Here is a 12,183-nt window from a genome sequence, read left to right on the forward strand (position 1 = left end):
GACAATCAGTCTTGTTTTATACTTAATTGGGTAATATGCATTAAATGACTCCGTATAGTATTTAATGCTGCAATTAATGCTAGTACTAGGAACTCTTTAACGGTAACAATTAAGATAGCAACGTTAGAAAACGTTCTCTACTGGTTTGTATTGTTATCCATTTTCTACTGGTTTAGTTTTACTAGAGCAGCAGCTACTGATAATCTATTCTGTTGTTCTGGTCTGCTGGTCATCGCCACAATAAAATTCATATCTAACAGTTCTATAGCTAGAGCCAAGATAAAACGGAATTTTATTAACCCAAATGGGAATTTTTCGGAGATTGATATTTAAAAGTTTCTCTGAAGAAGAATTTGATTATATTGTTACAGAATTTTATAAATATTATGGAAATTTGAACAATTCCAAATGAAGCAGATTATTTGGGAATGATTTTGGTGCGTTAATTATAAATATATAATTAAATACAATTTATTTCCTTTTTTAGCAAAAATTTTTTTTGCAAATTTTACTAAAAATAGCTGACAAATATATACATATATATATATATATATATATATGAACTCATTTAAAATATTAAATTTTTGTCCACGTGGATTGGGGATAGTACATGTAACCTTTGCTTTTATCAAAAATATTGAAGCACAAATAATATATTGTTACATCCATTAGTTTTGATGATAATAAACTATAATTCATTGTATTAGAACAAACTATCATTTTTCGTGTATTCACATGTACTCGACCGTTTTCCAAAGACAGAGCAATATCCTACCGGTTTCAAGAGCTAAGTAAACGATCGCAAGCTACTTAATCTCTATACTGGTAAAGTTACTCAAATGCTTCTTTTATTATCCCACTAATATGTCATCCGACCAGACCGCCAATGATATACTAAAGCAACTCTCGATTGGACAGAGTTAAGGATATTTGTGAAATTAAACATATAAGTCAAAAGCTTAAAACACAGATTGCATATATCCTGCAAACTCTCATCTGAAAAAAGTATTTTAATCAGTCAGTTGTCTGACAGCTTTTGTATAAGGTGAACTCTAAAACCACAAAAGCAAAAAAAAACATTAAAGAGCATTTAATAAAAGCTGAAGCATGTGATAGTAAAATGTCCATATTCTCGTCTACAGTAAAAATAGTCGTTGAACTGGAAAAAAGACTCAAGTGCTATATATAGATAATGCAAGCAAAAATTCGAAGTAAAGAAAGAGAGAAAAAAAGATGAATATGAAGAAAAAAAAATTCATAAAGCGTACATACTCCATGAGTTTTGAGCACATTTATCATATAACCTACTCTGCTCAACAGCTCTTTCTTTAAGATATTATAAAATATACAAGGATTCAGAGCTTGAAAAACAAATACTCAACCTTTTTCTGTCATAGACTGTTCGAGGAGTTACAAATACTTTAAATCTTAGGATTCATTTTTGTCATATATGTTGTGGTTTAGTTGTTTGACTCAGAGGCTCAACCACTATAAAAAATACTAGGAGTTTCAACTTAATTAGTAGATAAGACCTAATATTGAAGCGGATTGTTATAAAGAATTTGTAAAACCAAAGTTTTCTAGAGAAATTCTTTCCTAAGTGAAAGAAGGGGAGACGTAGAAGGATTTTGCCTTCGAACTTCTATATATTATGTGTCATTTACTCTACAAAATTTATTTATCTTTTTGACGTTATATATTTAAGAATATACTAAGCAAATGAATCATCTTACCATTCTTTCGAATATTTTTAGTTTGACTATTTCCATAGAGTTGAAAAAAAACAGGTCTTGCATAGCTAACACTATCAAGACCACTCATAAAAAATTTAAAAAGTGTTTACTTACTCCCTCTAAACACATTAAAAATCCTAACAAGTGGTATCATAGAGGTTTTCTTTCTCTCCTCTATATATATATATATATATATATATATATAGACACACACACTTTAATGACATTGTTTAACAAGATTATGATGATTAGAAAATTTGTATCCTAGCACATTTAGCCGCTAAAGATGATTATATGTGGTATGTCATCGCCTATGGTTCAATAAAGACTCTAAAGACAAGTACAACCGTTGTTGACACTAAAGCTGCTCCACAAATGGTGGAGAAGCACCGGTCAGAATGGATTGCATATGACAAAAATAAGTCCAACCTGGATAATGTGGCCAAGTATATCATTTATAAAACTTTAGATAAGGCAAAATAAATTTTTTTCCTACAAATAAAGAAATCTGGGAGAAGTTAACTGAACTATACGAGAGCAATTATCAAACCAAGGAAAACAAGCTAACTATGTAATCCAGAAGTTTGACAATTTCAAAATTAAGCCGGAAGAAACTCTCAATGAGTTTGATGAATGATTTAACCATATCATTATTGAGCTTACATCTCTTGGTAAGGAATAATATAATAGAGAAATTGCTTTGAATGTAATAAGATCACTGCCCAAAGAGTAAGATGTAAAGATCGTGTCCATGCGAGAATCTAAGGATTTAAACAAGCTGGAGTTGCATGATTTATTTACTGATCTCAAGGCCTATGAGCTTGAGCTTCAGATTTGAACTAAAGAAGAAACATCCATCTCCCAACCAACCAAGGCTCTAGCTGCAACCGCTATTACTCTTCTGGTCGAAGAGACCACGAGTAAGAAGTCGGTTGAGTAATTAAACAATGAAGTCATGTATTTATTTGTTAAAACATTTAGTAAATTCATGCACAAAAATCAATCTAAATTTACTCAACCATATTATAAAAAAAAAAAAAAAAAAACATACCAAAGATGATCAAGTATTAACTGTTTTAAGAAGGGTCACTTTATTGCAGAATGAAACAAACCCAAGAAGGATGATAAGAAACTGTTCGAGAGAAAATGGTCGAAGGATGAAAAGAAATCTTTCAAAAAGAAGACGGACCCGAAAGTTCTTGTTTCAGAGGAGAACAAAATAAAATTGATGGATTCGAATATTGAGTCTTCTGAATCTAGCACCAACTCAAATTAGTGTAATGATGAACCGGTACAGTGCTTAATGGCTAACTTAGAAGCAAAAGAGATACTGATGAGGTATTTGATTTTGGATCTTGTAAATTTAAACGTCAAGATCTTTTCACTGCACTACATGAAATTACTAATGAGTACAAGAAGTTGTAACAATCATTCGAGGAAGTGAAAACAGAAAAAGTAAGCCTAAAAGAAAAGCCAAGTCAATCTAGTTTCTTGCAATGAAAGGAGCTTACTGACTTAAGGTGAAACTAAGTCTATTAACCACTGAGAATGATAATATGTGCAGAATATTCCAAGACACCTTGAATGAAAATCAAAAGTTGATAAAAAATAATCAACACTTGGAATCAATCTCCAGTTTCTCTAAGTAAGATGCAAGAAAATAAAAAACAAGCTGATGACAAAACCAGCCTAGGTTTTAGCAATAATGATTGCAGCATTTCTGAAACAAGCACTCAACCACATCTAGACAAAGGCAAGTTTAATGTAATAAACTTTGTCAGGTCCGGTACGATATATGAACATGATAAGCCTGAAATCCAAGCAGACCAAAAAGTTTCATATAGGAACAAAGCTAACTATAAAAGATTGGGATATGTTGAACCTCAAAACTTTAAGTCTAAGAAGACTTGGCTTAAGTCTAAGAAGACTTGGCTAAATCAGTTCAGACCAACTGAGAATGGATAGGAAAACTGGTCTTATCTCAACCAGTCTTGGAACATGCCATCACAACCTAGACAAAGTGTTCAAAAGGGGAAACCAATATAGTACTTCAATTGCAGGACGATTCAAAAGGGATACAGGTTAGATAGCAAGGATAAGAGGCTCAAATAACATATATGTAAATCTAGAACACTACATAGCACTACAGACACTTTTACTCGACTGTTTAATTTTTGGACAGACACATGGATAAGCCCTTGTGATTCAAGTATGGGTCCCGAAAGGATTAATCTATTTTGGTCCCAAATAGATATGGTACCAATTTTTTTTTTATTTTTTTGTCAACAGGTAAAAAGACAAAAACGGTCGAGGAATCAACGTGGTACCTGGACAGTGGGTGCTCTAGGCACACGACGGGAAACAAAAAACTAATATCAGAAATAATTGAATGTAAAGGGTCAAAAATCACATTTGGTTATATTTCTAAAGTTAAAACCATAGGTAAAAGTAAGATTATATACGGTAATGTCATCATTAAAGAAGTGCTATTGGTTGAAAATTTGTGTTATAATTTAATTAGCGTTCGCAAGTTATGTTATAATGACTACTTTGTTGAATTTCACCAATACACTTGCACTATGGAATCTAGTAATTTTAATATTTTGCTAATCGATTTAAGCTAACAAAACACTTACAGAATAAGTTGGAAAGATCCTAAGTTAGTTTCTCTCTCTTTTTATAACAATATGGAGTGGATTGTTTTATTTTGCATAGATTTGAACTCATATTTCTTTCTTCTTGGGAGTTGTTTATCGTACTATACCACCAGAATGATGGCTCGTCATATGCCAATTCAACATATAATAGCTTCTATATGTTTTTTTTATGACACGAGAACTTGCAGTCACTATCTTTTGGTACGTACTGAGTAAACCCTCATATTAACGCAATATGATATAAATCATATTAGCTAGGACCACACTGAACAAACCTCGTATGACCAGTTGTCTGATAAAGTGTTTGTAGTAGAAATTGAACTCTTGATAATTAAGCAAATTTTCACCTACTCCATTAATTTAAGGATGCGATGACTCTTACTGCGTCACATCACATAAGGTGAAATTTATCCAGTGTAGTGTAGAAAAAAATTCCAAAAATTTTCAGGGAAAAACATAGACCTTGATGACAATGTTTTCATAGTGGGATATCACAAATTGCTAAGATTGGCATTAAATTACAAGTTACAGATTCCATAGTTTGATTCTACGCAAATAAACTCTTCTTGTTCAAAGAGTTACTATAAGATGCAATGAATTATATGATATAATACACTTGATTATTCTAATGGAACTTCTCTCGACCAAGCCTAAACCAGCTCAATCCCTCAACCTAGTATTAAAAGAAATTGTGTTAAAGCCATTTTCAGTGGCTATTTATGATTTCCATGAAGAAGAAATATCAACAACTGCTTCTGCAACTGTCAGGTAAAGTCCTTCCATCTCGAATGAAGTCAAAACATTTGATTGATGCAACTTTTCAACTACACTCCCGACAGGGTTCACGAGCACGAGCTGCACGACCAGATCGAGTTAATGATCAGTACAATTTTTCTACTACACTGAATGTTTACAGCATAATGTAAAAGACTGGAAATTTGGTAGAGATATTTGAAACTGGTGGTTATGTGAGGACTCCTGTACCTTAAGTGACCGTTTATCGAGTATATTTCTGAGTTCGTTGATCATGTCGATACCACTCGTGTCGATTGCTGTAACAGCTGAACAAGAAAAGAAAGTCCTGTTACTATAAATTGAAAGTTAAGAGTGTGGATATTATCTCGCGTCGACAAAATCAGGAAAAAATTGTAAGTTCACTAGTATCAGGATCGAAAATTCGTCAAGACTAACCCGTCATATCAAGAATCACACATTTCATATTGCTTTTGTTGTTCAATGCTAACCACTCTTCTTCTTCTCTAATCCATTTCAATATCCTGCAGTTCAAGAGTTATATGCTGGCAATGTCATTTCATTTCAAAAGTTTGGAAGAAAATTTTCTGAATCCGCTTCTGACCTTTCCTGTAGGTAGGTCATGTTCGCGAAGTAAATAGGAGCCTCCAGCGCGAAGGATAAGAAAACAAGGAACTCTCGCAGCTTCTCTGTATCTGCTAAGGTTTTGATATATTTGAGTCCCAGGAATTTCCCCTAGAGCCACCGTGTTTGGCCGTGTCACATGCAACAATATCTTGAAAACCGAGACTCCAACCTAATCAAGATTTAAGTTTCAAGAGAAGGGCACAATGAAAATTAATTAAAGTTATTTATGAAAGTTACAGTAGATAACTTACTGCTATAGTGAGACCAGCAGGTACTGAGATGAATAAAACACCAAGAAACGAGCACATGCAAGCCATGAAATCGAGTTTGTCGACTTTCCAGAGGCGAAAGGCAGCCTCGTAATCTATTAGTCCTATAACAGCAGTTATGATAATTGCTGCTAAAATGAGATTAGGAGTGTAATGGAACAGTGGCATGAGAAATAGCAGAGTCACTAGCACGGCACTGGCCATTATTACGTTGGACACTACAGTTTGTGCCCCAGCATTGTAGTTTATTGCAGATCTCGAAAATGATCCTGGTAAAATAAGAGGAGTTTTTCATGCTATCAGCTTTTTTCTATCAGGGCTCGTGACAATGGATTTGAAAAGCGAAATAAAGTTGATTCTTACCGGTGGTAACATAGCACGAAGTGCACGAACCTGCCATGTTCATTAGGCCTATGGCCACCATTTCTTGATTCCCATCTACTTGGTAGTTTTTTAAAGAAGCAAATGTTCTTCCCACTGCAATCCCTTCCTACAGATGAGGACAAACGAAGATAAATAAATCTTCTGAAAATCATATTCTTAAAAAATTCATGCTCATGCACACAACTCGACTCAAAGTCAAGACCGATTTATTAGAAAAACAACAGCTCTTACACTCAGACTGTTTGGTTGGTATTAACTTATAATAAAACTGTATTTTCATCACGAGAATAAGCTCCTTTGAAAACCGCGAAGAACGACCCAAGCTCTTTTAGTTTAATGCAGCAAATTATGTATGAAGATCTTCACAGGAAGAACATACCGTCAGAGACAATATCCCAGTTATAAGTCCAGTTTTGACGGCAAGAGCCAGATGAGAGCCACGAAAGAATAACATGTTTAAAGAAAGTGGATTCAGACCCTTAGGCAAGTGACCAATCTGGAAGAAAAACGAGGCTCGTTACAACTTCAGACATTACTAAAAATATAATTGGATAAAAAAAAGTTCCTTACCGTTTTGATCTGTTGAGCTTTAGATTTAATGCAGACGACCAGTATGGTTGATAGTATGACGGATGCTAATGGTGCAGCTGCCGATAACCAAAATAATTTTGGTTTTCTCATGCTCTGCATTCATTAATGAAGTTTAAAATATAATTTCGGGAAGTTTTTTGAATCATAGACCAAAAACTTATCGAAGAAAGAAGCTTTTAAATGGAAAAAAACACTTACAATTTGTCTTGCAGTCAATAACAAGACCAGAAAAGCCACCCCCATAACAATGGTCTGCCAAGACCACTGAAGAAATGAAATAAACCATCGTTAAATTGTTGTATGTGAAGATTAAGATGAAAAAATTTGTTACATAATTTTCCACCAAGAAACTAAAATCACAACAATTCTGACTAATATAAGAAGAAAACTCTGTTGTCTCGAAAAGGGTCACTGAATTTTGGAACAGCGATATTTTTATAACTCCTATGGTGTCATAGAAATCGGTTACTTATGCAAAGACACTACTTACGAAACATAGTTTGGAATGATCTTTTAATTTAAAATTTCAACATTCATCTTTTCTTTAGATTATACCTCATTCTTGTGATGGAAAACAGATGAAAAAACGGGAATGAGCTGCATTTTTGCTGTAAAATGGACTATTCCAAGCATCCCTTTTAGCTGTTGCAAAGAAACAATGACTGCTGCACCAGCCATGAAGCCAACTAAAGTCGCCTTGGAAAGGAAATCTATAACGAATCCTAATCTGTAGATCACATCGAATTTACTTGTTAGTCCATCAGACAAAAAACGAATCTTTTCTTGAAACTTCCATATTCTGGGGCAAGTAAAAGTGAAGTGAAAAACAGAACCAGCGCCACTTCTGCTAAATTCTTTGATGTGCAACGTAATATACCTGAGAAAACCAAGAGACGACTGGAATAGCCCTGCGAAAAAAGTTGCAGTGAAGGCCAGTTGAAGATAAAGAATTGGTTCTTCATTGTAAGAAACAGCTTCACTAAGCATCGTTCCCATTACAAGAGAAGCTATCGAGACCGGACCAACAGCAAGATGTCGAGAACTCCCAAGAACTGAATATATCAGAGGCGGCACGAAACTCGAATCTGCTCAAGAACAAGTTTGCTTAACATCATTATTATGTGATTTTGAATAATAAAACACAGATTGATTCTTGAAATGCTGAGAGGTTTGGTACATACATAGCCCAATGATGGGTGGCAAATTTGCTAGCTTCGCATAACTAATACCCTGTGTAGAGGACAGTACAAAACATCATCGAGAGTTTCATGAAGAATCCCATTACTATTTATTTGAATAAAATTAACATTTTTCAGACAATATAATCAAGAAAATTTTCAGATTATTAAGAACGAATACTGTGGCTTAAAAACATCAGATTTCCAAGAAAATTCAGTGGTGGCCATTCTCAAATTTTGCATCAAAAATCAAAATATAATCTCTTGAAAGGAACTATTACTAGCTAAAAATTATAGGGTGGACGTGGAATTATATCTAAGGGTGAGTAAACTTTTTCTTTCTAGACTGTTAGACAAAAGTTGGACCCTAAACTTTTTTATGGTCTCATCAAATGTGAAAAAAAAGAATCAAAAGTTTCATTTAATGTTATTTTATCTCTTTCAGTTTTGCGTATCTTTTATTTATTTTTTTTATATAATTTTTTCAATTGTAAGTCCTACTGATGTAGTAGTACATGTGTAAGCGGGACATCGATATCATAACAGCGTCACACCAAAAAATTAAGTAAAATCACAACAATAAAAAAAAAGATAAAGAACTTATTAAAATTTGAAATCTGACGTCATAAACGACTAAAATAACAAATATATTACATATATGACCAAAATTGTAATTTTCTCTCATATATTTATATATAAATTACTATTATTGAGTAATCTCTGATGATCATTAGAATTTTTGTGATAGGGATTTTTAGCAAGACATAAAACTTAGTATATTTTGTTTTCTTTAGGTTGGTAGGATAGTCAACGTGTGCACGTAAAGGACTTGAATCATAAAATCCTATGCGGTTGTTCTTCGGTTTTCTGAGATAAACATTACCATATATTATCATTTCCCAACTCTGAATTATTATGAGCATAACAATGGTGGTGCAATTAGCTATAACTTTTGCCCAAAAGAGACTAAAACTAATGTTTTAAAGGGATATAATTTTTTTAGAATATATACAAAACTCATAAAAATATGATATTCTTCTGATCACGGGCGGAGCCATGTGTTGGTCCGGGTGATTTTTTTCTGATATATTTTATACATAAAATTTTGTCTTGTTTTCCGGTAGCCCGGGGCTATATTTGTCAATATTAATTGACCATAGTTTAAAAAATTCTAGTTCGAATAAAAATGAAAATCTGACTCCGCCGCACATATGAGAAATCAGAAAAATTGGAAAATAATTTTTTTTTAAAAAAAATTACATTTGATAGAAAAACTAGTACCTGTGGAATCGCAAGGCTTCCGATAGTGAGGCCAGAAACAACATCCGATTTGAGCAGTTGGAAACTATAGCCAGGTGCCCACTTAAAGATGGGAAACAGAGACTGCAGCCCCAGAAGCAACTTCCTGTGCCACGCTTGATCCTTGAACTTATGAAGTGGGTCGTCTGGGAATAAGATCTCCGACAGGCGGTGCTGGAGTTTCTGCACGGTGGTTCTGGGCGGTGGCAGGCACACTCTGTGCACTTCCAGCGGTGGTGGTGGCTTCGAAGGGACGCTGGGGCTGGTGGTTTCTTGCACCAAAGGTGGTGGGGCTTCGAGGTCTGAAAAATGTTCGATTCTGTTTGAATTTAAGCCCATTTTTGTGGGGATTTGGAACTTTGATGGATTTTACGAACAATCTTGGAACCTTTTTATAGTTGCATGGACTCTATTTTTTTTCCTTTTCTTTTAATTTAATTTAAATTGGGGGATTATTATTATTAAAATAAATGGAAGGAAAACAGTAATAAATATATTTAAGAAAACAATTTTGGTTGCCAACACTTTATAAATACACGCGTGTTTGATTGTGATAAGCTTTTTAGAATGGTGTAGTACTCACTTGAAGTCTCCTACCAAGCACATATTTTAAGTTTTAAAAAATATATGAATATCGATTAGGTGACATTCATTTGTTGGATGAGACGTTTAAAACTGTTCAGATACATTTTACCAAATTATATTCATGAACAGCTATTTAAATTAAGGAATCTCATGTTTACAAAATATCTGAAATTTGAGTGATATTGTGGCTAACAAATGTCTTGAACTTTATGTATTTTTCGCTTGAATATTTATCTAATTATGTTTAGATTTGTAATAATTTGATATCCATTGAGAATGTTGTTATCAATATCTAACAAATACTTTGATTATGATTTTTTATCTTGAATTTGATTTATGTCAATCTAAAATCTTGCAATTGTCATACAAATAGAGCTCTCCTCCTTTAGAAAGGAAGAAGAGCAGCCGGAACCATTCCTGTAACTCATGTCAATTCGCGACGAACATTCTCAATATAATGCCTTGAAGAGGACTAGAGTGTAGGGATGTCAATAGGGCGGATATGGCTAAACCCAAGACCCACTCCATGAAGAAAACTTAGACTCATTACCCACTCCACCCCGGTTAAATATTCTTCAGACCCACTCCACAACGAATACGAAACGGGTCCGGGTAGACCCGTGAGACCCGAATTTTTTTAAAATGAAAACAATAATATTTTTCTCACATGACTGAATTATAAAACAAAAAATTTTCTAAATAGAATTCACTAGAAAACTAATTCATATCTTCAACCACACTTAATAATAAAAAACAAATTATTTTTATAACATAAAAAATTACATAAAAAAGAGATATTAGCATATAGTTAATAGTTATGGTGGTGTAGGGTTTTATTTATAATTTGTCTACCTATTTGGATAATAAACTAAAGTCCAACCCAATTAAAAATTCAATTAACTTAAAGAATAAAATATATCTATGGTTGACCTTGAAATGGGTTGCTAAAAAATGAAAATTAATAAAACTAAAACCATATAATATTTATATCTACATATACGGGGTGGGTATGGGGCGGGTATTATAGGTTCCATGACCCGCCCCATACCCAGATGGGTCTGAAAAATTAGACCTGAGACCCTCCCCATGACCCATTTAATATGCCCAAACCCGTCCAGATGGGGCGGGTCCATTGCGGGTCTGGGTTTTATCCAGACCCATTGACATCCCTAAGAGTGGGAGAGCCAGAGTCGAAAAGAATATTCCTCACTTTTTTCTTTGAGTGAGTTTCATGTGAGACCGTCCCACGGATCTTAATCTGTGAGACGGGTCAACCCCTACCAATTCACAATAAAAAGTAATACTCTTAACATAAAAAGTAATATTTTTTATGGATGACCCAAATAAGAGATCCGTCTCACGAATACGACTCGTGAGACCGTTTCACACAAGTTTTTATCTTTTTCTTTTATTCATTTCTTTTATTCAAAACCATGCATGAGACTTTCAAATTATTCGTTTAATTCAATGGAATTCTATTTCGAATAAAATATTAAAAATTAAATGATTTTTTGAAATATTTTGTTGCATAAAAGAGATGATAAATTAGGAAAATATCTATAAATGTGTTTCAAACAAATTTTACCCGTCAGATTAGAATTTTTTTGATTATGCCCCTGCATGAATGCAAGCGTGTAATATATTTTTGATAATACAAATTGATACTCACGAGAAATTTAGAGTCTGATTCCTGCAAGTTTCACGAGTCTAGACGCAGGTTTTGAAATCGCACTGAGCCTGAAATCACAAATAAGACCATTAGAAGGGGGCCAGGAGGCTGTCTCGGTGTAGCCCTCCGACACTCATGTCAGAAACTGAGGATATAAGTGAAGAGCAGTTAAGATGCGGAAAAAAAATATAATAAATGAATCAACTGAACACTCAAATCTGATGTTTATAGTAGGGTATCTGGGCCCTTGACTGGCCTTCCACCTTAGTTGGAGATGGTCCAAGAGTCTCATCTCCGGTTTGGGCCTAATCCTAGTGGGCTCGTAAAGTTTATTTTTCTTGTTGTAAGAAAATGAATAATATGATGCACGGTTCAATTGAAAATTTATAAACTAATATCAATTAACTAATTGCATCAAGGAAAAAATTTATTTCATAA

The 12,183-nt window shown here is 33.8% G+C and overlaps 1 protein-coding gene across 1 annotated transcript; it reads right to left on the reverse strand.

The window, feature by feature from the left end:
* Positions 1-4,881: 4,881 nt before the first annotated feature.
* LOC140805236 (probable sulfate transporter 3.4) lies at positions 4,882-9,838 on the reverse strand. The gene is given in 14 exon segments (XM_073161476.1): positions 4,882-5,245; positions 5,375-5,451; positions 5,582-5,667; positions 5,748-5,797; positions 5,799-5,939; positions 6,022-6,308; positions 6,403-6,529; positions 6,803-6,919; positions 6,994-7,107; positions 7,213-7,278; positions 7,570-7,741; positions 7,892-8,099; positions 8,196-8,244; positions 9,474-9,838. Coding segments are annotated over 14 exon segments (1,989 nt in total). The 5' UTR covers positions 9,831-9,838; the 3' UTR covers positions 4,882-5,107.
* Between the last annotated feature and the right edge of the window lie 2,345 nt (positions 9,839-12,183).

Source organism: Primulina eburnea, chromosome 11, assembly GCF_022965805.1.
Source record: "Primulina eburnea isolate SZY01 chromosome 11, ASM2296580v1, whole genome shotgun sequence".
NCBI classification, from domain to species: domain Eukaryota; kingdom Viridiplantae; phylum Streptophyta; class Magnoliopsida; order Lamiales; family Gesneriaceae; genus Primulina; species Primulina eburnea.